Source organism: Salmo trutta, chromosome 2, assembly GCF_901001165.1.
Source record: "Salmo trutta chromosome 2, fSalTru1.1, whole genome shotgun sequence".
Taxonomy (NCBI): Eukaryota; Metazoa; Chordata; class Actinopteri; order Salmoniformes; family Salmonidae; genus Salmo; species Salmo trutta.
Genome location: NC_042958.1, coordinates 4,907,543 through 4,932,961, shown reverse-complemented (window position 1 = coordinate 4,932,961; position 25,419 = coordinate 4,907,543). Strand labels below are relative to the sequence as shown.

At 44.3% G+C, this 25,419-nt stretch overlaps 1 protein-coding gene across 2 annotated transcripts in view; it reads right to left on the bottom strand.

The window, feature by feature from the left end:
• The window catches only part of LOC115149350 (uncharacterized), a 133,398-nt gene extending 116,795 nt beyond the window's left edge, over positions 1 to 16,603 (bottom strand). The window contains exons 1-3 of one of the 2 annotated variants that reach the window (XM_029692152.1): positions 16,281 to 16,603; positions 15,741 to 15,833; positions 13,762 to 13,943 (exon numbers count right to left, since the gene is read on the bottom strand). In XM_029692152.1, coding sequence (XP_029548012.1) covers positions 13,762 to 13,943; positions 15,741 to 15,802 — 244 coding nt within the window. In that variant the 5' untranslated portion in view covers positions 15,803 to 15,833; positions 16,281 to 16,603. Of the gene's footprint in view, positions 1 to 13,761; positions 13,944 to 14,958; positions 15,163 to 15,740; positions 15,834 to 16,280 lie in introns of those variants that run through there. The other variant, XM_029692160.1, reaches the window with a different exon arrangement.
• Between the last annotated feature and the right edge of the window lie 8,816 nt (positions 16,604 to 25,419).

The window sequence follows — 25,419 nt, the reverse complement described above, 5'->3', positions numbered from 1 at the left end:
TAACACACAGAGACAGAGGATTACAGCTCTCTGTTCTGATAACACACAGAGACAGAGGATTACAGCTCTCTGCTCTGATAACACACAGAGACAGAGGATTACAGCTCTCTGCTCTGATAACACACAGAGACAGAGGATTACAGCTCTCTGCTCTGACAACACACAGAGACAGAGCCACAACGACAGGTATTGTTGAGCTGCAGAGGGAAGGGCGGTGTGGGTCTCAAACAGTGGGTCATGGACAGTGACTTTTGCATTATGGCTAACCATATGTTTTTGTTTATTTATTGGGTCACAGACTGGTTCAAAAGGCTTAATTATGGTCAGAAAGTTTAAAAAAGAAAATGTTTTGGGTAGGGCTGCACAATTAAAGAAGCACAACAAATTCGTTATCACATAAATTGCTAAATTCGTAACATGTCAAACTAAATTAATGACATAGTACACAATTGGATGACGTAGTATACAAAAAAGAGGACTACTTTTGGTTTGTGAGCAACACTTTCAAAACTACTAAATTATACACAATTTCCAGAGTGCATCTTTAATCACATTTTAATCAGGATTGCAATATTGACATGTGCAATATCCATATTCAAGAGGCTGCAAACGCCATGAATATAACATTCGAATGTAATAAGGGTCCCCTGGGAAGCTCTGACCAACACCTTGGTTCCTACCCTGTCACAACAACTTCTACAGTACCTCATCCTCCTCTCCCAGCCTCCTCTCCCACCTCCTCCCATTCTCCTCTCCCAGCCTCCTCTCCCACCTCCTCTCCCAGCCGCCTCTCCACCTCCTCTCCACCTCCTCTCCCATCCTCCTCTCCACCTCCTCTCCACCTCCTCTCCCAGCCTCCTCTCCACCTCCTCTCCCAGCCTCCTCTCCCAGCCTCCTCTCCCATCCTCCTCTCCCAGCCTCCTCTCCCATCCTCCTCTCCCAGCCTCCTCTCCCAGCCTCCTCTCCACCTCCTCTCCACCTCCTCTCCCAGCCTCCTCTCCCACCTCCTCTCCCAGCCTCCTCTCCCAGCCTCCTCCCATTCCCCTCTCCCAGCCTCCTCTCATTCCCCTCTCCCACCTCCTCTCCCAGCCTCCTCTCCCATCCTCCTCCCATTCCCCTCTCCCAGCCTCCTCTCATTCCCCTCTCCCAGCCTCCTCTCATTCCCCTCTCCCAGCCTCCTCTCATTCCCCTCTCCCAGCCTCCTCTCCCACCTCCTCTCCCAGCCTCCTCTCCCATTCTCCTCTCCCAGCCTCCTCTCATTCCCCTCTCCCAGCCTCCTCTCCCATTCTCCTCTCCCAGCCTCCTCTCCCAGCCTCCTCCCATTCCCCTCTCCCAGCCTCCTCTCATTCCCCTCTCCCAGCCTCCTCTCATTCCCCTCTCCCAGCCTCCTCTCCTAGCCTCCTCTCCCAGCCTCCTCTCCCATCCTCCTTTTCCTAACATTAACCTAATCATCCTAAGCTGCTACATTAATTCTTTAATTTGCTGCGTAAGATCTTCTAACATGTTACGAAAAGTCAAATCTGATGTTAATTTGACAAAAGCTGGATCCCTCCTAGCAATGACCAGGAAGATGGCCCCTTACTATGCTGACTGGCTGACTTGGGGCCTATAAAGAAGCACTAGATATAACAGACGAAAGCAGAGATAAAGGCGTCAGTCACTTTAATGTGTAGTTCTATTCCTGCCATCTTTAGGAGGAAGTCGTGTAACAAATGAGAGATGACTAGGTTAAATTCAGACAACGTCGAGCTATGAGGAGGAGGCTGCTTAATGCCGAGCTCTAATTCATCTCATTAAATAGACCTAAGCATCAAATCGCATCTAATCTCCTTACCACTACCACAGATAGGAACAGGCTAAATTAGAATAACTATTCATACTAATGATGACTTCTTCACTACGCCCTCCATTCCACTGAAGTTAGGATCCAAGACATTGCTTTGATGAGATCTAGACCCTCTTTCCCTTTGTGATGAAATCCATGAATTCCCCAAGTCCTCATCTCATGCTGGCACCAGAGCCTTAGCAGCTGTACCCACCGGGTCCTTTAATTCCCAGCAGCCTTAGCAGCTGTACCCACCGGGTCCTTTTCTTCCCAGCAACCTTAGCAGCTGTACCCACCGGGTCCTTTTCTTCCCAGCAGCCTTAGCAGCTGTACCCACCGGGTCCTTTTCTTCCCAGCAGCCTTAGCAGCTGTATCCACCCGGTCCTTTTCTTCCCAGCAGCCTTAGCAGCTGTGGTCCTTTTCTTCCCAGCAGCCTTAGCAGCTGAACCCACCGGGTCCTTTAATTCCCAGCAGCCTTAGCAGCTGTGGTCCTTTTCTTCCCAGCAGCCTTAGCAGCTGTACCCACCGGGTCCTTTAATTCCCAGCAGCCTTAGCAGCTGTACCCACCGGGTCCTTTAATTCCCAGCAGCCTTAGCAGCTGTACCCAGCGAAATACAGGACTATCTATTCTTCATTTTATTTTCCCGTTGAGATCAAGATATCTTTTGCAATGGAACCCCGCATGTTACAATTACACAACACAATACACGCAGTAAATACACCCGGGAAAAAAACTGAACAGAAAAGAGAATACAAAAAAAAATACAAATTAAAGAAACACACTCATGAAAAACAATCACATTCCTCAGCAAAGAGGTCGTCAATCAACTCTCTGAACTACCCAAAAGGCACCAATACATCCATTTGTAGCGAACTCTGCAGATTGTTCAATACACGGGGTCAAGGAAACTAACAGTTGCTTTTTCTAAGTCTGTAGCAACAGACAGAATATCCAGAGTTAGTTATCCCTGTGATCAGGTATAGTAACTGGTACATCTATGGGGTATGTGAAGATGTCAGGTAATATGGGCTTTATAAATGAGTAAAATGCAGTGTTTCGGCCTACATGAGGTCAAAGAGGGACATCCCACTTTCTGAGCAGTGACGAGTACAAAATCTGTCCCCTGTGATAAAATGATCTGCTTCTTCCTGTTTAGTGAGAGGCGGGACCTATTTCTACAGAAGAAGCCCATTTTTAATCTCAGCTTCTTAATAAATATTTTTTTTCTTCACAGCTGATCGTCTATCTAAAATGCCTAGATATTTGTAAGAAGAGACACGCTCAATGTGGGCACCATCCAAGGTCCTGTACATATGCTTAAATCATTAGAATCATTTTTGTGTGACCTAGAAAACAACATATAATTAACCCTCATTCAATACTAATCTAAGGTCAATTAAGCTTTTCAGTAAAACAATGAAAACAGATTGTAGTTCAGTAGTGAGGTAATATAATACACAACAGTAGTGAGGTAATATAATACACAACAGTAGTGATGTAATATAATACACAAACACAACAGTAGTGAGGTAATATAATACACAACAGTAGTGGGGTAATATAATACACAACAGTAGTGAGGTAATATAATACACAACAGTAGTGAGGTAATATAATACACAACAGTAGTGAGGTAATATAATACACAACAGTAGTGAGGTAATATAATACACAACAGTAGTGAGGTAATATAATACACAACAGTAGTGAGGTAATATAATACACAACAGTAGTGGGGTAATATAATACACAAACACAACAGTAGTGAGGTAATATAATACACAACAGTAGTGGGGTAATATAATACACAAACACAACAGTAGTGAGGTAATATAATACACAACAGTAGTGAGGTAATATAATACACAACAGTAGTGAGGTAATATAATACACAACAGTAGTGAGGTAATATAATACACAACAGTAGTGAGGTAATATAATACACAACAGTAGTGAGGTAATATAATACACAACAGTAGTGAGGTACTATAATACACAACAGTAGTGAGGTACTATAATACACAACAGTAGTGAGGTAATATAATACACAACAGTAGTGAGGTAATATAATACACAACAGTAGTGAGGTAATATAATACACAAACACAACAGTAGTGAGGTAATATAATACACAACAGTAGTGAGGTAATATAATACACAACAGTAGTGAGGTATATAATACACAACAGTAGTGAGGTATATAATACACAACAGTAGTGAGGTAATATAATACACAACAGTAGTGAGGTAATATAATACACAACAGTAGTGAGGTAATATAATACACAACAGTAGTGAGGTAATATAATACACAACAGTAGTGAGGTAATGTAATACACAACAGTAGTGAGGTAATATTATACACAACAGTAGTGAGGTAATATAATACACAAACACAACAGTAGTGAGGTAATATAATACACAACAGTAGTGAGGTAATATAATACACAACAGTAGTGGGGTAATATAATACACAACAGTAGTGAGGTAATATAATACACAACAGTAGTGAGGTATATAATACACAACAGTAGTGGGGTAATATAATACACAACAGTAGTGAGGTAATATAATACACAACAGTAGTGAGGTAATATAATACACAAACACAACAGTAGTGAGGTAATATAATACACAACAGTAGTGAGGTATATAATACACAACAGTAGTGAGGTAATATAATACACAACAGTAGTGAGGTAATATAATACACAAACACAACAGTAGTGAGGTATATAATACACAACAGTAGTGAGGTATATAATACACAACAGTAGTGAGGTAATATAATACACAAACACAACAGTAGTGAGGTATATAATACACAACAGTAGTGAGGTATATAATACACAACAGTAGTGAGGTAATATAATACACAAACACAACAGTAGTGAGGTAATATAATACACAAGCACAACAGTAGTGAGGTAATATAATACACAACAGTAGTGAGGTAATGTAATACACAACAGTAGTGAGGTAATATAATACACAACAGTAGTGAGGTAATGTAATACACAACAGTATCGTTCGGGTGCAGGTTCTCTACAGACAAACAACATTTTTTTCCTTCTATTTTTTAAAGATGGATGATATCTCCCTTTAGTTATTTATTATGTGGTCATTTAGCAGACACTCTTATCAAGAACGACTTACAGTAGTGAGTGCTTTTCTTCTTACTGGTCCCCAATGAGAATCGAACCCACAACCCTGACGTTGCAAGTGAGCCAAACAGGACTGTGTCTTGTTGAATATGGGCATGGAAAGACTTATATGAATGTTACAGCGCCTTCAGAAACCATTCCAACCCCTTGACCCATTCCACACCCTACTGTGTTACAGCCAGAACTCAAAACGAACCAAATTGATCTCTTTTCTCAGAAATCCACACACCAATATTGTAAACGTATACAGGCAAAACTACTAGACCCAGAACTGACCACTGAGAACTGACCCAGAACTGACCACTGAGAACTGACCCAGAACTGATCACTGAGGGACACCTTTCGTTATATCCAGAAAACGAAACACCCTCATTAGACACACACTGAGTTCTATCTGTCAAGTGTTTTTTATACCAGTTACACATAACCTGGGGACTAGGCCAATTGAAGAAAGCCTCTGAATTAGTCGTGAGAGCTACGAAATGGATGGGGAGTAACGAGGGATCAGAGAGAGAAAAGAGAACCAGACACTCAAAAAACTCTGGTGATAGATGCTGCTGGAATGCACTCGTCTGTTTCTGCTATTGTTTGAATGCACCAGAGACTTGAGGGGAAAGCAACGACTTAAAAGAGAATGAGAACATTATCTGGTCATCTGGCAGAGAGGAAAAACATATTTCCCGCTTTAAAGTATTCCAGATTGTTGGTTGATACTCTTCTGGTGTAACTCACTGGAACTCTCTGGAACTTGTTCCAAATCCAGAAAATAAAAAATACATTGGATGGAACAAAGCTCCGTTATGAGAGAGAGAGCGAGAGAGAGAGAGAGAGAGAGAGAGAGAGAGAGAGAGAGAAAGAGAGAGAGAGAGAGAGTGAGAGGCACAGAAACGGAGGAGACAAAACAAGAACAAGTTAGAAAAGTTATGATAAGACCGAAGAATGTTTGTACAAAGGTACAGTATGAAACAGTGAAGAGCGGAGGAGAGAAGCTAGAATAATTCATACTTACAGTATATAAATGTAATTGACTGCCCCTTGTCAATAAAAACAAACATTTGTAAATATTGCAAATGACCATAAAATAACCTGTTCAAATGCACTTGCCTGCTAGATGACAATTTACTTAGAATGTACATACAACCAGAGTATTGTCCTCCGCCTGAGTATACGCTGACTAAGCAGGGTGGAGACCCTGAACATGTTATTTACTATAGGTCTACAGCAGTAGTCACCAGCAGCAGGGTGAGACCCTGAACATGTTATTTACTATAGGTCTACAGCAGTAGTCACCAGCAGCAGGGTGGAGACCCTGAACATGTTATTTACTATAGGTCTACAGCAGTAGTCACCAGCAGCAGGGTGGAGACCCTGAACATGTTATTTACTATAGGTCTACAGCAGTAGTCACCAGCAGCAGGGTGAGACCCTGAACATGTTATTTACTATAGGTCTACAGCAGTAGTCACCAGCAGCAGGGTGGAGACCCTGAACATGTTATTTACTATAGGTCTACAGCAGTAGTCACCAGCAGCAGGGTGAGACCCTGAACATGTTATTTACTATAGGTCTACAGCAGTAGTCACCAGCAGCAGGGTGGAGACCCTGAACATGTTATTTACTATAGGTCTACAGCAGTAGTCACCAGCAGCAGGGTGGAGACCCTGAACATGTTATTTACTATAGGTCTACAGCAGTAGTCACCAGCAGCAGGGTGGAGACCCTGAACATGTTATTTACTATAGGTCTACAGCAGTAGTCACCAGCAGCAGGGTGGAGACCCTGAACATGTTATTTACTATAGGTCTACAGCAGTAGTCACCAGCAGCAGGGTTGAGACCCTGAACATGTTATTTACTATAGGTCTACAGCAGTAGTCACCAGCAGCAGGGTGAGACCCTGAACATGTTATTTACTATAGGTCTACAGCAGTAGTCACCAGCAGCAGGGTGGAGACCCTGAACATGTTATTTACTATAGGTCTACAGCAGTAGTCACCAGCAGCAGGGTGAGACCCTGAACATGTTATTTACTATAGGTCTACAGCAGTAGTCACCAGCAGCAGGGTGAGACCCTGAACATGTTATTTACTATAGGTCTACAGCAGTAGTCACCAGCAGCAGGGTGGAGACCCTGAACATGTTATTTACTATAGGTCTACAGCAGTAGTCACCAGCAGCAGGGTGAGACCCTGAACATGTTATTTACTATAGGTCTACAGCAGTAGTCACCAGCAGCAGGGTGGAGACCCTGAACATGTTATTTACTATAGGTCTACAGCAGTAGTCACCAGCAGCAGGGTGAGACCCTGAACATGTTATTTACTATAGGTCTACAGCAGTAGTCACCAGCAGCAGGGTGGAGACCCTGAACATGTTATTTACTATAGGTCTACAGCAGTAGTCACCAGCAGCAGGGTGGAGACCCTGAACATGTTATTTACTATAGGTCTACAGCAGTAGTCACCAGCAGCAGGGTGGAGACCCTGAACATGTTATTTACTATAGGTCTACAGCAGTAGTCACCAGCAGCAGGGTGGAGACCCTGAACATGTTATTTACTATAGGTCTACAGCAGTAGTCACCAGCAGCAGGGTGAGACCCTGAACATGTTATTTACTATAGGTCTAAAGCAGTAGTCACCAGCAGCAGGGTGGAGACCCTGAACATGTTATTTACTATAGGTCTACAGCAGTAGTCACCAGCAGCAGGGTGGAGACCCTGAACATGTTATTTACTATAGGTCTACAGCAGTAGTCACCAGCAGCAGGGTGGAGACCCTGAACATGTTATTTACTATAGGTCTACAGCAGTAGTCACCAGCAGCAGGGTGGAGACCCTGAACATGTTATTTACTATAGGTCTACAGCAGTAGTCACCAGCAGCAGGGTGGAGACCCTGAACATGTTATTTACTATAGGTCTACAGCAGTAGTCACCAGCAGCAGGGTGAGACCCTGAACATGTTATTTACTATAGGTCTACAGCAGTAGTCACCAGCAGCAGGGTGAGACCCTGAACATGTTATTTACTATAGGTCTACAGCAGTAGTCACCAGCAGCAGGGTGGAGACCCTGAACATGTTATTTACTATAGGTCTACAGCAGTAGTCACCAGCAGCAGGGTGGAGACCCTGAACATGTTATTTACTATAGGTCTACAGCAGTAGTCACCAGCAGCAGGGTGGAGACCCTGAACATGTTATTTACTATAGGTCTACAGCAGTAGTCACCAGCAGCAGGGTGGAGACCCTGAACATGTTATTTACTATAGGTCTACAGCAGTAGTCACCAGCAGCAGGGTGAGACCCTGAACATGTTATTTACTATAGGTCTACAGCAGTAGTCACCAGCAGCAGGGTGGAGACCCTGAACATGTTATTTACTATAGGTCTACAGCAGTAGTCACCAGCAGCAGGGTGGAGACCCTGAACATGTTATTTACTATAGGTCTACAGCAGTAGTCACCAGCAGCAGGGTGAGACCCTGAACATGTTATTTACTATAGGTCTACAGCAGTAGTCACCAGCAGCAGGGTGAGACCCTGAACATGTTATTTACTATAGGTCTACAGCAGTAGTCACCAGCAGCAGGGTGAGACCCTGAACATGTTATTTACTATAGGTCTACAGCAGTAGTCACCAGCAGCAGGGTGGAGACCCTGAACATGTTATTTACTATAGGTCTACAGCAGTAGTCACCAGCAGCAGGGTGAGACCCTGAACATGTTATTTACTATAGGTCTACAGCAGTAGTCACCAGCAGCAGGGTGGAGACCCTGAACATGTTATTTACTATAGGTCTACAGCAGTAGTCACCAGCAGCAGGGTGAGACCCTGAACATGTTATTTACTATAGGTCTACAGCAGTAGTCACCAGCTGAGTCATGATGCAAGCCGAGATCTACCGCTCCGATAAAATTCAATATAAAACGTGCAAAACGTAAGCCTATGCAACATAAACCAATTAAAAACAGTTCTGTAACAATGAGGTTTGGGAATTAGACTATAGGCCCAATGAATTACCACTGAATATTGGCTATGCTTGAATTGCTCTGCCAATGTTGTTCTTCTCAGACCATTTTTTTAAAATGATAATTCAACATTTTGGTAAATGATCATACTGGTAATAGATCGTTTGGTGGATTACTTGTGAGGCACAGCTGATTTAGCATAATAATTAGCTTTTTTTACTGGTCTGATGGCCTGCATCTGATGGTCAGTCTGAGGGGAGGGAGGGAGCAGCGGTGAGGCTGCCTATCACCGACTCACCATCCCTCCGTTCTCCTGAGAAAAGGGAACACAGTCTTCCAGCTGATGGCAAAACTCAAGTTGCACTGCATTATTTCTGCCTCATGCACCAATTCATGTTGTTACTGCTATGACCAGAGAAAGTGAAATATTCCTCAATAGAAACAAGCTGCTAATAATACCAACGCAAGCTTATTGGAACACTTTGCTGTAGTCATTCATTGCAGCTGCAGTGCTGGTTGTGGCATGAGTGAAAGTAGGGAGAACAGATTTTATGGCTTATAAAAGTGTTGAACAAAATGTTGACAGAGTTGAATAACAACTTCATCATGAACTTACTGCTCTCAGTTTGTCACACTGTGCCCAACAGCTGAAATCAATGACTTTGCATCTGTCGACCACTGACCATACAGTATCTAGGGACAGTAACCGTCTAATCATTCGTCTGTGAACTGAAGGAGACTGATTAGACTGAACTGAAGGAGACTGATTAGACTGAACTGGGGAGACTGATTAGACTGAACTGAAGGAGACTGATTAGACTGAACTGAAGGAGACTGATTAGACTGAACTGGAGGAGACTGATTAGACTGAACTGGAGGAGACTGATTAGACAGTGAACTGGAGGAGACTGATTAGACTGAACTGGAGGAGACTGATTAGACTGAACTGGGGGAGACTGATTAGACTGAACTGGGGGAGACTGATTAGACTGAACTGGGGGAGACTGATTAGACTGAACTGGAGGAGACTGATTAGACTGAACTGGAGGAGACTGATTAGACTGAACTGGAGGAGACTGATTAGACTGAACTGGGGAGACTGATTAGACTGAACTGGGGAGACTGATTAGACTGAACTGGAGGAGACTGATTAGACTGAACTGGAGGAGACTGATTAGACTGAACTGGAGGAGACTGATTAGACTGAACTGGGGAGACTGATTAGACTGAACTGGGGGAGACTGATTAGACAGTGAACTGGAGGAGGCTGATTAGACTGAACTGGAGGAGACTGATTAGACAGTGAACTGGAGGAGCCTGATTAGACAGTGAACTGGAGGAGACTGATTAGACAGTGAACTGGAGGAGACTGATTAGACAGTGAACTGGAGGAGACTGATTAGACTGAACTGGAGGAGACTGATTAGACTGAACTGGAGGAGACTGATTAGACTGAACTGGAGGAGACTGATTAGACTGAACTGGAGGAGACTGATTAGACTGAACTGGAAGAGACTGATTAGACAGTGAACTGGAGGAGACTGATTAGACTGAACTGGAGGACACTGATTAGACTGAACTGGAGGAGACTGATTAGACTGAACTGGAGGAGACTGATTAGACTGAACTGGAGGAGGCTGATTAGACTGAACTGGAGGAGAATGATTAGACAGTGAACTGGAGGAGACTAATTAGACTGAACTGGAGGAGACTGATTAGACAGTGAACTGGAGGAGACTGATTAGACAGTGAACTGGAGGAGACTGATTAGACAGTGAACTGGAGGAGGCTGATTAGACTGAACTGGAGGAGACTGATTAGACTGAACTGGAGGAGACTGATTAGACAGTGAACTGGAGGAGACTGATTAGACAGTGAACTGGAGGAGACTGATTAGACAGTGAACTGGAGGAGACTGATTAGACAGTGAACTGGAGGAGACTGATTAGACAGTGAACTGGAGGAGACTAATTAGACAGTGAACTGGAGGAGGCTGATTAGACAGTGAACTGGAGGAGACTGATTAGACTGAACTGGAGGAGACTGATTAGACAGTGAACTGGAGGAGACTGATTAGACTGAACTGGAGGAGACTGATTAGACAGTGAACTGGAGGAGACTGATTAGACAGTGAACTGGAGGAGGCTGATTAGACAGTGAACTGGAGGAGGCTGATTAGACTGAACTGGAGGAGACTGATTAGACTGAACTGGAGGAGACTGATTAGACAGTGAACTGGAGGAGACTGATTAGACAGTGAACTGGAGGAGACTGATTAGACAGTGAACTGGAGGAGACTGATTAGACTGAACTGGAGGAGACTGATTAGACTGAACTGGAGGAGACTGATTAGACTGAACTGGAGGAAACTGATTAGACAGTGAACTGGAGGAGACTGATTAGACAGTGAACTGGAGGAGACTGATTAGACAGTGAACTGGAGGAGGCTGATTAGACTGAACTGGAGGAGACTGATTAGACTGAACTGGAGGAGACTGATTAGACTGAACTGGGGGAGACTGATTAGACTGAACTGGAGGAGACTGATTAGACTGATCTGGAGGAGACTGATTAGACTGAACTGGAGGAGACTGATTAGACTGAACTGGAGGAGACTGATTAGACTGAACTGGAGGAGACTGATTAGACTGAACTGGAGGAGACTGATTAGACAGTGAACTGGAGGAGACTGATTAGACTGAACTGGAAGAGACTGATTAGACTGAACTGGAGGAGACTGATTAGACTGAACGAGACTGATTAGACAGTGAACTGGAGGAGACTGATTAGACTGAACTGGGGAGCCTGATTAGACTGAACTGGAGGAGACTGATTAGACTGAACTGGGGAGACTGACTAGACTGAACTGGAGGAGACTGATTAGACTGAACTGGAGGAGACTGATTAGACAGTGAACTGGAGGAGACTGATTAGACTGAACTGGAGGAGACTGATTAGACAGTGAACTGGAGGAGACTGATTAGACAGTGAACTGGAGGAGACTGATTAGACAGTGAACTGGAGGAGACTGATTAGACAGTGAACTGGAGGAGGCTGATTAGACTGAACTGGAGGAGACTGATTAGACTGAACTGGAGGAGACTGATTAGACTGAACTGGGGAGACTGATTAGACAGTGAACTGGAGGAGGCTGATTAGACTGAACTGGAGGAGACTGATTAGACAGTGAACTGGAGGAGACTGATTAGACAGTGAACTGGAGGAGACTGATTAGACAGTGAACTGGAGGAGACTGATTAGACAGTGAACTGGAGGAGACTGATTAGACAGTGAACTGGAGGAGGCTGATTAGACTGAACTGGAGGAGACTGATTAGACAGTGAACTGGAGGAGACTGATTAGACTGAACTGGAGGAGACTGATTAGACAGTGAACTGGAGGAGACTGATTAGACAGTGAACTGGAGGAGACTGATTAGACTGAACTGGAGGAGACTGATTAGACTGAACTGGAGGAGACTGATTAGACTGAACTGGAGGAGACTGATTAGACAGTGAACTGGAGGAGGCTGATTAGACAGTGAACTGGAGGAGACTGATTAGACAGTGAACTGGAGGAGGCTGATTAGACTGAACTGGAGGAGACTGATTAGACTGAACTGGAGGAGACTGATTAGACTGAACTGGGGGAGACTGATTAGACTGAACTGGAGGAGACTGATTAGACTGAACTGGGGGAGACTGATTAGACAGAACTGGAGGAGACTGATTAGACTGAACTGGAGGAGACTGATTAGACTGAACTGGAGGAGACTGATTAGACTGAACTGGAGGAGACTGATTAGACAGTGAACTGGAGGAGACTGATTAGACTGAACTGGAGGAGACTGATTAGACTGAACTGGAGGAGACTGATTAGACTGAACGAGACTGATTAGACAGTGAACTGGAGGAGACTGATTAGACTGAACTGGGGAGACTGATTAGACTGAACTGGAGGAGACTGATTAGACTGAACTGGGGAGACTGATTAGACTGAACTGGAGGAGACTGATTAGACTGAACTGGAGGAGACTGATTAGACTGAACTGGAGGAGACTGATTAGACTGAACTGGGGGAGACTGATTAGACTGAACTGGAGGAGACTGATTAGACAGTGAACTGGAGGAGACTGATTAGACAGAACTGGAGGAGACTGATTAGACAGTGAACTGGAGGAGACTGATTAGACTGAACTGGAGGAGACTGATTAGACTGAACTGGAGGAGACTGATTAGACAGTGAACTGGAGGAGACTGATTAGACTGAACTGGGGAGACTGATTAGACTGAACTGGGGGAGACTGATTAGACTGAACTGGAGGAGACTGATTAGACAGTGAACTGGAGGAGACTGATTAGACTGAACTGGGGAGACTGATTAGACTGAACTGGAGGAGACTGATTAGACTGAACTGGAGGAGACTGATTAGACTGAACTGGAGGAGACTGATTAGACTGAACTGGAGGAGACTGATTAGACAGTGAACTGGAGGAGACTGATTAGACAGTGAACTGGAGGAGACTGATTAGACTGAACTGGAGGAGACTGATTAGACAGTGAACTGGAGGAGACTGATTAGACTGAACTGGAGGAGACTGATTAGACTGAACTGGAGGAGACTGATTAAACAGCTATAGTCTAATCAGTCTCTCCCAGCTCACAGGCACACTCCACAGAGGGCCCTAACATAGTTGGGCTGTGAAGTGTCATGTAATTCTGTGTTTTGTCATGCAGTGATACTGTAGTTTCTGTATTGAGAGTTCCTACTCCCATTGGGGGGAAGGAAGAAGCGTCTTCTTACCTGTGAAGAAGCTCTTGACCCGGAGGTAGCTGACACTGAGACGCAGCACGGACAGTTTATCCAGCTTGGAGATGATGTCTGGGGGAAAAGGTAGCATGCTGGCCAGCCGGTCCAGCTCCACGTTCAGGCGGTCCCGGTGCCTCTTGGACGGGTTGGACTTCTCACTCACCGTCGCTGGTTTCCTGGTGAAAACACAGTGGACATATGTTAGGGTCTGTTATTGTGACAGTTTGTAGCTGTTTGTTTTTTGTTGTTGTTAAAGGCTCAACTGTTAACAGAGAGATGTACTGTGCTTTTGGGTGCAGGAGGGCCGAGAGCCACATAGCAACAGAATATGAATATGGAATCATTATGTAAATCAATACACTATATTCATAGTCTTTTAATGTTTTAGTAGAGTTTTTGTTCACGACCCGATCAACAGTAGTGACATAGTGAAACATACAATCTGTGAAGTCAATTTACATCAATTCTTTATTCAGCAATTGCGCCCCTGAACACGCTCGCGCACACACACACACACACACACACACACACACACACAGGGTTACAGCATTGAAAATTCTGAACAAACAGCCATCAATCAATAATACCATTAAGAGACCCTTTACAGACACAGACAGGTTGACAGCCTCTAACACCACTGTGCCTGTTCAGTGACTCAAATCACCACCGCCTAACCATCTCGGTGGTGCCTGTCGTACAGCCCCACTACATGTTTCCCCTTTACTACTACCCCTGTCCCCTTGCTGAAACCTCTATCTGTCCTGGTCAGTGGGACATGGGAAGGGAGAGATCGTGTCTTGCTGAACTCCATCTTGGTTCAAAAGAGACCTGCATCCTTAGGAGTCTGATTTCTGTCAGCTAGATTTATCCCCTTACTCTCTTGCCACCCCAGCGTTTCTACGTTGTTTACTAGTCCGAACAGGATGTTCAAGTGAAACGTTCTGTTATTTAACATTTGTGTCGACTGTCATAGCTTTATTGCAATCTATAGGTTATTGATTGAGATGTATTTTCTAAATATACACATTTGCACATTCTTCTCAAATTTGACAAATTGTAGCTAGTTGAAACCTGTTATTGGATTCAACATTTAAACGGTTAGCGCTACAGTATCAGACGGCTAGCTTGCTTAGCCGATACAGCATCTGAAACAATCACGTTTCCTACAAGTCATTTTAAACCAGGAATTACCTTTTTTTTTTATCACATTTGGAACAACAAGCATCCACAAGAATCTGCTAACTACTTCTGTCTCCTGTCACTAAAACCCTACAAATTACACTACTACTAGTGTTATTCATCTATTAGTAACCTTCATGTAACAGTTTAGCTTCCGTCCCTCTCTTCGCCCCAACCTGGGCTTAGAACCAGGGACCCTCTGCGCACATCAACAACTGACAACCACGAAGCATCGTTACCCATCGCTCCACAAAAACCGCGGCCCCTGCAGAACAAGGGGAACAACTACTTCAAGGTCTCAGAGCGAGTGACGTCACCCAATTGAAACGCTATTAGCGCGCACCACCGCCAACTAACTAATTTCACATCGGTTACACTCACATGAACTGAATGAATCCCAAACTTATCAATTGCTCCAAATTCAACCCAAAGCCATAGCATATAAATAGCCTACTTATCACATGAACAATCTATTACATTTTACATTTGTCCAAACTTATGCATATCTTGAATAATTTTGTAAACATTTCCCAGTGTTTGCTTGTTAGTAATGTATCTAATACATGCTACTGAAATATGAAAATCTCGCACAAATAATAAACTAAATGTACTATTGGGCTACCATGTAGGCAGGCTATTACAACATAGTGAATCATGGTGAAAGTGTATTTGAGCAACCCAAAAAAAGTGTATCCAAACTTCAGAAGTAGAAGTAAAAGTACACATAAAATCCATAAAACAGTTTTCAACATGGTCATATATTAATGCTACGAGGAAAATAAGCGATTCTTAACTGCTTTTGAACGGGTTTCCTTCTTTTCCTGCCTGCATACATGCAGTCTCCTGGGGGTATCATCGTCCTGCGCTCCGTAAAGGTAACAGGTGCGCTGCAGAGAAGATGGAGAAAACTTTTCAGTGTCCCCCAAACATATGACATAGAAAAGTTCCATGAACCGATAGAAAAAAAATACTATACTACGTACAGTAACTGATGGAAAAGTTGTTCATATAAGTTTAGTGATGCTATCAAGATCGAGTCATTTGTCAACGTAATTTGAGAAGACTCTTGCCATTGAAATAATCCATAAGAAAGTGAACAGGAATAAAGAGGATACAGGTATAACTAGGCCTAAACAGTTGTTTGTCAATATCTTGTCAATAGTTTTTTCTTTACATTAGTGAAACCTGAATATAATGATGCTGCAAAATCCATAACAACACAAGTTGCCAACTCTCACTAAGATTATTCACGTCAAATAAAAACAACTTTGAAAGTCATTCTCAAATAGACTATTTAGAAGAAATGGGGAACAACATAAAATTAAAAGACTTACCAAGAAGGTCTGTCAATATTACTGAATTCCAGTATAATGTTAGATGGGTCATTCAAATTGAATGGGTATATTATAGATGTTAAGGTAATTCCTAAGTAGACAATGGTAATAATTCCTCGGGAAAATACAGCAAACGTCTACCAGACGTCTGCACTGATGTTTTCATCAGTTTGCAATGCTCGAGGCAGATGTGGTTGTTGATGCTTTATACCCAATTGAGTCGCTTTCACTTCCTCGTGTTTCAGGTGGCGGATTCCTCTGAACGACATGTGGAGCTCTTCGCACGCAACTGCCTCACAAACAGACTGCGCACGCACACACCTTTATGAGAAGCGCAAACGGAGGAATCTCACCAGACGCGCCACACTACGCATCTCATTACCGTTCTACTAGCAGCAGGATGTGCATCCTGGCAGGACGATCGAGGATTTATTTTCTTCTCAAAATAAGAGTCCCCCTACAAAAACACTTTGGGAATATCAATAAAAAAAGTTTAATTTTTCATATTGTTTTATTCATTAAATTTCTGTAGAAAGTTTAAACCAATACTGGTATGTTGAAAGCTATTGTGTAGGCTATATCAAATATATGTCATTGTAATTACTTAATAGAGTCTACAAAACTTAAATGGGTCTCTTGTGCTGGGCAGCGGGTTTAAGATAGAGTGCTGGTGAGTCCTTACTCCACCCACTCCATTAACCTCAAGCAATACAGTATGCGGTACATATTGGCTTAAAGACAAAAATAGATGATTTGTGCAGATGTAGAAGTGGGATTGTGAGTAATCAGTATGGTCTGTAGAATCTGTATATGGTATCATTTCATGGGGCATTAAATGCTGGCCTTTTAATCCACCCGCTGCGTTAGCCACAATGCAAATCACTGTATATGAAATACATATTGGCTTATGGAGGAAAAACCTATTATTGTGCTGATGTAAAAGTGGGGTTGGGAGTTTTTTCACTATAAACCAATATGTATTTCATATACAGTGTTTTACATTGTGTAGTATTATTGCAGTATTATTCAATGCCCATGAAATTACACCATATATAGATTCTACAGACCCTACTGAGTACTCAAAACCCAATTTTACATCAGCACAAAGAATAGTGTTTTTCACTGTAAGCCCAATATTGTCAACATACCAGTCTGAACATTGGCATTTTTTTTTTAAAGGAATCTTCAAAATCATTTTTCAAATGTTTTCCATAAATTCCTTATTGTATGTATTTGTAAGCACAACAAATATCGACATTGATTAAAATCTCAAATATATTTGTAATAATTTATCGACCTTGCAATGTTTTGAAATGTGGGCTTTTGTTTCGAAGGTGTTCTTATTACCATAGCAAAGTGACGTCCTCGGTAGTTCTGCTCGTGGAACAGTAAACTATTACTGAAGCTGAAATGTGCACTGGGAGATTTTTTTACTCTCGGGTGTCTGACGCGCTGTCCGAAATGGAAAGGATATTTGGAGCAAGCATTTTTGGATCGTTTTGGATTCGTAAAACCACATCTAAACCGTTAATAGCTGGATATATTATCTCCTCCACTTGGTTTGAATGGTGCGTCAGGAATTTTCTGTTCCACAGTAATGTCTTATTTTGTTTACTAGCCCGTAGTGCGTGCTGTATTTCATCACAATGATTTTAAAACGACCAAAATGGTTGGAACCAGCTAGAGCTATATGGGTCTTTCCAGAACAAATCCAACCAGTCGAGTTCAGTAGTGGTCATATTTAATTGCATTACCTCGCTGCCAGATGCAATGAGATTTTACTCTGGGCAATATGTACATTTTAAATACATCTGTTGCCCTTTTGTGTACACAGGCTAATCTTTGATCATCTAGCCTATGTAAGGCTATATGCAGAGAGACTGGTTGGAGGGAGACTGGTGGGTGATTGTCATATGGGATCTGTAGCCTACAGTGGTTTTTTGTTTTGTTTCCGTCTGCATAAAGTCAAAAATTATATTATAATGTAATTATATTCACAAAAGAGAACTTGACTTTCACTTCATGTGTCATTTGTTTAGGCTACTGTTATGTAACTGACTCTGAAAACTAACTGAGATTTTGATGTGATAAATATATCTGAAATCAATTTTATTTGACTCCCATGTTTCTTGTTCATAACTTTGTATTATTAAACAAATGTTGCAAATGGTGGCAATGGAAATGACATGCTGCTCTCTCTCTGTCTCTGTCTCTCTGTCTGTCTGTCTGTCTGTCTGTCTGTCTGTCTGTCTGTCTGTCTGTCTGTCTCTCTCTCTCCCCCTCTCTTTAGCTCACAACACAAATTCAATTCATGAAAAAAGCAACAGTAAAGTCAGATGATTTTCAGATGAAAGCTACTGTATATCCTAAAAAGAGGATCACTCTGATTTATAAAACATGGAATCTGACTTCCCAGAAAAAGGGCAAATCCTTTGTAGAATGCACTTAGGCAGGCTTGCATGTGGAATAAAACAAAAACAAGAGTCCCTCGGAGTGGAAGAATTGGCCCCGAGGTGATGTACCGGCAATGTGGTACATGGAAGGAGATGGAATCCAACAGGATGTACAGCTGTGGTAGAGCAAGAGAGAGAGAGTGGAGGAGAGAGAGAGAGTTTGTGTGAGAGAGAGCGTGGAGGAGAGAGAGAGAGGAGGAGAGAGAGAGAGTGGAGGAGAGAGAGAGAGTGGAGGAGAGAGAGAGCGTGGAGGAGAGAGAGAGAGTTTGTGTGAGAGAGAGCGTGGAGGAGAGAGAGAGAGGAGGAGAGAGAGAGAGTGGAGGAGAGAGAGAGCGTGGAGGAGAGAGAGAGAGTTTGTGTGAGAGAGAGAGTGGAGGAGAGAGAGAGTGGAGGAGAGAGAGAGAGTGGAGGAGAGAGAGAGTGGGGAGGAGAGAGAGTTTGTGTGAGAGAGAGAGTGGAGGAGAGAGAGAGTGGAGGAGAGAGAGAGAGAGTGGGGAGGAGAGAGAGTTTGTGTGAGAGAGAGCGTGGAGGAGAGAGAGAGAGAGTTTGTGTGAGAGAGAGAGTGGAGGAGAGAGAGAGTGGAGGAGAGAGAGAGTGGAGGAGAGAGAGAGTGGGGAGGAGAGAGAGTTTGTGTGAGAGAGAGTGGAGGAGAGAGAGAGTGGAGGAGAGAGAGAGAGAGTGGAGGAGAGAGAGAGAGTGGGGAGGAGAGAGAGTTTGTGTGAGAGAGAGCGTGGAGGAGAGAGAGAGAGAGTTTGTGTGAGAGAGAGAGTGGAGGAGAGAGAGAGTGGAGGAGAGAGAGAGAGTGGAGGAGAGAGAGAGTGGGGAGGAGAGAGAGTTTGTGTGAGAGAGAGTGGAGGAGAGAGAGAGTGGAGGAGAGAGAGAGAGTGGAGGAGAGAGAGAGAGTGGGGAGGAGAGAGAGTTTGTGTGAGAGAGAGCGTGGAGGAGAGAGAGAGAGAGTTTGTGTGAGAGAGAGAGTGGAGGAGAGAGAGAGTGGAGGAGAGAGAGAGTGGAGGAGAGAGAGAGTGGGGAGGAGAGAGAGTTTGTGTGAGAGAGAGAGTGGAGGAGAGAGAGAGTGGAGGAGAGAGAGAGAGAGAGTGGAGGAGAGAGAGAGAGTGGGGAGGAGAGAGAGTTTGTGTGAGAGAGAGAGTGGAGGAGAGAGAGAGTGGAGGAGAGAGAGAGAGAGTGGAGGAGAGAGAGAGAGTGGGGAGGAGAGAGAGAGTGGAGGAGAGAGAGATGGAGGAGAGAGAGAGTGGAGGAGAGAGAGAGTGGAGGAGAGAGAGAGAGTGGAGGAGAGAGAGAGTGGAGGAGAGAGAGAGAGTGGAGGAGAGAGAGAGTGGGGAGGAGAGAGAGTTTGTGTGAGAGAGAGAGTGGAGGAGAGAGAGAGAGAGTGGAGGAGAGAGAGAGAGTGGGGAGGAGAGAGAGTTTGTGTGAGAGAAAGCGTGGAGGAGAGAGAGAGAGTTTGTGTGAGAGAGAGAGTGGAGGAGAGAGAGAGAGAGAGTGGGGGAGGAGAGAGAGAGAGTGGAGGAGAGAGAGAGAGAGTGGGGAGGAGAGAGAGAGAGTGGAGGAGAGAGAGAGAGTGGAGGAGAGAGAGAGTGGAGGAGAGAGAGAGAGTGGAGGAGAGAGAGAGAGTGGGGAGGAGAGAGAGTTTGTGTGAGAGAAAGCGTGGAGGAGAGAGAGAGAGTGGAGGAGAGAGAGAGAGTGGAGGAGAGAGAGAGTGGAGGAGAGAGAGAGAGTGGAGGAGAGAGAGAGTGGAAGAGAGAGAGAGAGTGGAGGAGAGAGAGAGAGTGGAGGAGAGAGAGAGAGAGTGGGGAGGACAGAGAGAGAGTGGGGAGGAGAGAGAGTTTATGTGAGAGAGAGAGTGGAGGAGAGAGAGAGTGGAGGAGAGAAAGAGAGTGGAGGAGAGAGAGAGAGTGGAGGAGAGAGAGAGAGTGGAGGAGAGAGAGAGAGAGTGGGGAGGAGAGAGAGAGTGGGGAGGAGAGAGAGGGATAAAAGATTAAGCTTGTAGGATACTGTTCAACCCATCTAAACTTCACAAGCTCACCTACTCTCAATACAATAGTGTAGTCCACATGCCTGCATATTATATCACCCGGTAGGGTGGCAGAGGCAACCATCTTTGTGAAATAAAGATCTGCAAACGTGTCTTCCGTGATTGAAATCGTGGTCAACGTTGGCTTCATGGTGATTTTCAGATGTCGGCACGGGGAGAAGGTGCTATGTTGGGGATAAGACGACGGGGGGAGGGAAGGAGACCAGCTGTTCTCAAGGCCATGGGGGGGGGGGGGGGGGGGGGGCTCTGTGTGCAGCTCTGTGTGCAGCTCTGTGTGCAGTGTGTGCAGCTCTGTGTGCAGCTCTGTGTGCAGCTCTGTGTGCAGCTCTGTGTGCAGCTCTGTGTATTATACAAACTGATAACAACCTTAGTAGTGGTTATGACTACTGTCTAGTATATTACAGTACATTCTGAAAGTATTCAGACCCTTTCACTTTTTCCACATTTTGTTACGTTACAGACTTATTCTAAAATAGATTAAATAAATACAATTCCTCATCAATCTACACACAATACCCCATCATTTCAAAGTGAAAACATGTTTTTAGAAATGTTTGCAAATGTATTAAACATAAAAAACAAAAATACCTTATTTACATAAGTATTCAAACCCTTTGTTATGAGACTCAAAACTGAGCTCAGGTGCATCCTGTTTACATTGAGCATCCTTGAAATGTTTCTACATCTTGAATGGAATCCACCTGTGGTAAATTCAATTAATTTGACGTGATTTGGAAAAGCACACACCTGTCCATATAAGGTCCCACAGTTGACAGTGCATGTCAGAGCCAAAACCAAGCCATGAGGTTGAAGGAATTGTCCATAGAGTGCTGAGACAGGATTGTGTCGAGGCACAGATCTGGGGAAGGGTGCCAAAACATTTCTTCAGCATTGAACGTCCCCAAGAACATCATTCTTAAATGGAAGAAGTTTGGAACCACCAATACTCTTCCTAGAGCTGGCCACCCGGCCAAACTGACCAATCGGAGGAGAAGGGCCTTGGTCAGGGAGGTGACCAAGAACCCGATGGTCACTCTGACAGAGCTCCAGAGTTCCTCTATGGAGATGGGAGAACCTTCCAGAAGAACAACCATCTCTGCAACACTCAAACAATCAGGCTTTTATGGCTTTCATGTTTTTTTTGAGTGGCCAGACGGAAGGCACTCCCACCAGAGAATCTTGTTTCTAACAGTCATACAGTCTTTAAGTGCCTTTTGGCAAACTCCAAGCTGGCTGTCATGTGCCTTTTACTGAAACCAAGATTGAACTCTTTGGCCTGAATGCCAAGCGTCACATCTGGAGGAAACTTGGCACCATCCCTACGGTGAAGCATGGTGGTGGCAGCATCATGCTGTGGGAATGTTTTTCAGTGTCAGGGACTGGGAGACTAGTCAGGATCGAGGGAAAGATGAACGGAGCAAAGTACAGAGAGATCCTTGATGAAAACTTACTCCAGAGTGCTCAGGCCCTCAGACTGGGGTGAAGGTTCACCTTCCAACAGGACAATGACCCTAAGCACACAGCCAAGACAACACAGGAGTGGCTTCGGGACAAGTCTCTCAATGTCCTTGAGCGGCCCAGTCAGAGCCTGGACTTGAACCCAATCTAACATCTCTGGAGAGACCTGAAAATAGCTGTGCAGCAATGCTCCCCTTCCAACCTGACAGAGCTTGAGAGGATCTGCAGAGAAGAAAGGGAGAAACTCCCCAAATATAGGTGTGCCAAGCTTGTAGCATTGGGACCAAAGAAGACTTGAGGCTGTAATCGCTGCCTAAGGTGCTTCAACAAAGTACTGAGTAAAGGGTCTGAATGCTTACAGAACCAGTCAAAAGTTTGGACACACCTACTCATTCAACATTTTTTCTTTATTTTGACTATTTTCTACATTGTAGAATAATAGTGAAAACATCAAATCTATGAAATAACACATATGAAATCATGTAGTAATAGGTGTGTCCAAACCTTTGACTGGTTCTGTATGTGCGCACATGTTTTCCAAACCACACTCCAACATTTGAACATTTACTGTAGAGTGCTACGCGTGATCGAAGCATCCTGGAAAGACACTCGACCAGCTGGTGTGAGGAAGTAGGCCTTGATGTTATTGTGCACATCTATAGCAACTCTGGTTACCCTGTTTGCCGACATCCAGGAAGCTGGTGTCTCCTTGTACCACTTGTCTACAGTTTCTTGGACACAAGTTCCCAGTGGGTGTGGAGTGGTCAAGAAATATGGGGTGGCTGTACTGTGTTGATGACTCTGTGTTGTCAGTGTCTGTGGTGCATAGGTAGTTGTGGAGGGCCACTCCAGGCCTTCACAATGGTCTCAGCTTTCTCTGGCGAAACCTCAAGGGCTCGTCCCAGGATCCTCCATCTTGCAGCAAGGATCCCAAAGCAGTTCTCAGAAATTGTTCTGGCTCTTGAGTGGCTGTGGTTAAAGATCTTGGCGTCATCAAGTCCAGAAGAACCTTTAAATAAAACATGTGTTTCCATTAGTATTGAACAGGAACATGGAGGCTATCACATGTGTACTGTAACAACTGTGTAGCCTATGCTTTCTGATATAGGCCCCCATCCTCTTATTGGGATGCCAAACCACTTTGATGACAGGCATATAATTACAAAATATAATTGGTATCATTTCATATGTATAGTCACATGTATTTGGCGTATTTCACCTGGAGACGGTCGCATCAAGTTTACCCTCAGAGGGAAGGGCCTCGTCTCCCACAAAGACATATGGTCTCGGTGTTTGGGTCCCCGGCAAGCACCCTGGCCTTGGTAGCGACAGCTGGCCTGAAATGAGTTGGGAGCCAAACTTGCTTCAAGAGAAGATTTCCGCATCTCCCTCCCTCCCATATGTGCCCAGGTTGATCGTGGTGAAGCGGTACCTTGCATCTCAGACTGCCATCAGGACCATATGGACCCACCTCCTTCATGGTGAAGTGGTACTTTGCAGACTGCCATCAGGACCATTGAGAATTATCCCTAGTAGTTGTAGTACCCGCTGCCCGACTTTGCAGGAGCTCAGAACCGAACATATTTTCCACTGACAGCTTCTGCACAAAGCGGATAATTCCAACGTCGCTGAAGCATGTCGTCAAATCTGGCAACAGATATCCGAAAGTATTGACAATGTCTTTCCTTGTCGATTCTTCACATAGTTTGGAGAAGAGACATGTATTCTCCATTGTCCCCTCGTGTAGTGTTCAGTGGAAAAACATTTTCTCTGTTGTCTGAGTAGTGAGAGCAGTTCAAGCTCTGAGTAGTGAGAGCAGTTCAAGCTCTGAGTAGTGAGAGCAGTTCAAGCTCATGCTGTTCAAGCTCTAGCAATTGCAATTCGTAGAGAGACATGTTTGCTTCTCCTTCTGTGGCTAAAAAGTAGCGTCGTAGAGCATAGAACACCAGACTAGCCAGTGTTTGTAAACAAAAAGGCATATAACACCGTCTCCGGTAAGTTTAAATGTTGTCGCTAGCCACAGTCAAAGAGTGCCTCTTGCTTGGTAAGCTACTCTGGCTCCCCCTAGTGGATATCCACTACACATGGCTCCTCTTGCTTGGTAAGCTACTCTGGCTCCCCCTAGTGGATATCCACTACACATGGCTCCTCTTGCTTGGTAAGCTACTCTGGCTCCCCCTAGTGGATATCCACTACACAAGGCCCCTCTTGCTTGGTAAGCTACTCTGGCTCCCCCTAGTGGATATCCACTACACAAGGTCCCTCTTGCTTGGTAAGCTACTCTGTCTCCCCCTAGTGGATATCCACTACACAAGGCCCCTCTTGCTTGGTAAGCTACTCTGTCTCCCCCTAGTGGATATCCACTACACAAGGCCCCTCTTGCTTGGTAAGCTACTCTGTCTCCCCCTAGTGGATATCCACTACACAAGGCCCCTCTTGCTTGGTAAGCTACTCTGGCTCCCCCTAGTGGACAAAAGTGACAGACTCTTCCCATGCACCTGCATCCACGTCGATCGACAAATGATGCTTTTAAATCAAATCAAATATTATTAGTTACATGCGCCGAATACAACAGGTGTAGACCTTACAGTGAAATGCTTACGAGACCCTAACCAACATTCCAGTTTAAAAAAATACAGATAAGAATAAGAAATAAAAGTAACAAGTAATTAAAGAGCAGCAGTAAAATAACGAGACTATATACAGGGGGGGGGGGGGGGGGGGGGTGGTGGTACCGGTACAGAGTCAATGTGTGGGGGCACCGGTTAGTTTTAGCTACCTTAAGCTACGAGTTAAATAAGGATTTTTAAGTCTTGTGACAATTGAGACATGGATTGTGTATGTGTGCGATTGAAAGGGTGAACGGGCAAGACAAAAGATTTAAGTGCCTTTGATCGGGGTATGGTAGAAGATCCCAGGAGCATTGGTTTGAGGGTGTCAAGAACTGCAACGCTGCTGGGTTTTTCACGCTCAACAGTTTCCCGTGTGAATCAAGAATGGTCCACCACCCAAAGGACATCCAGTCAACTTGACACAAGTGTAGGAAGCATTGGAGTCAACATGGGCCAGCATCCCTGTGGATACACTTTCAATACCTTGTAGAGTCCATGACGTGAAGAATTGAGGATGTTCTGAAGGCCAAAAGGGGGGGGGGGGGGTTGCAACTCAAGGCTAAGGA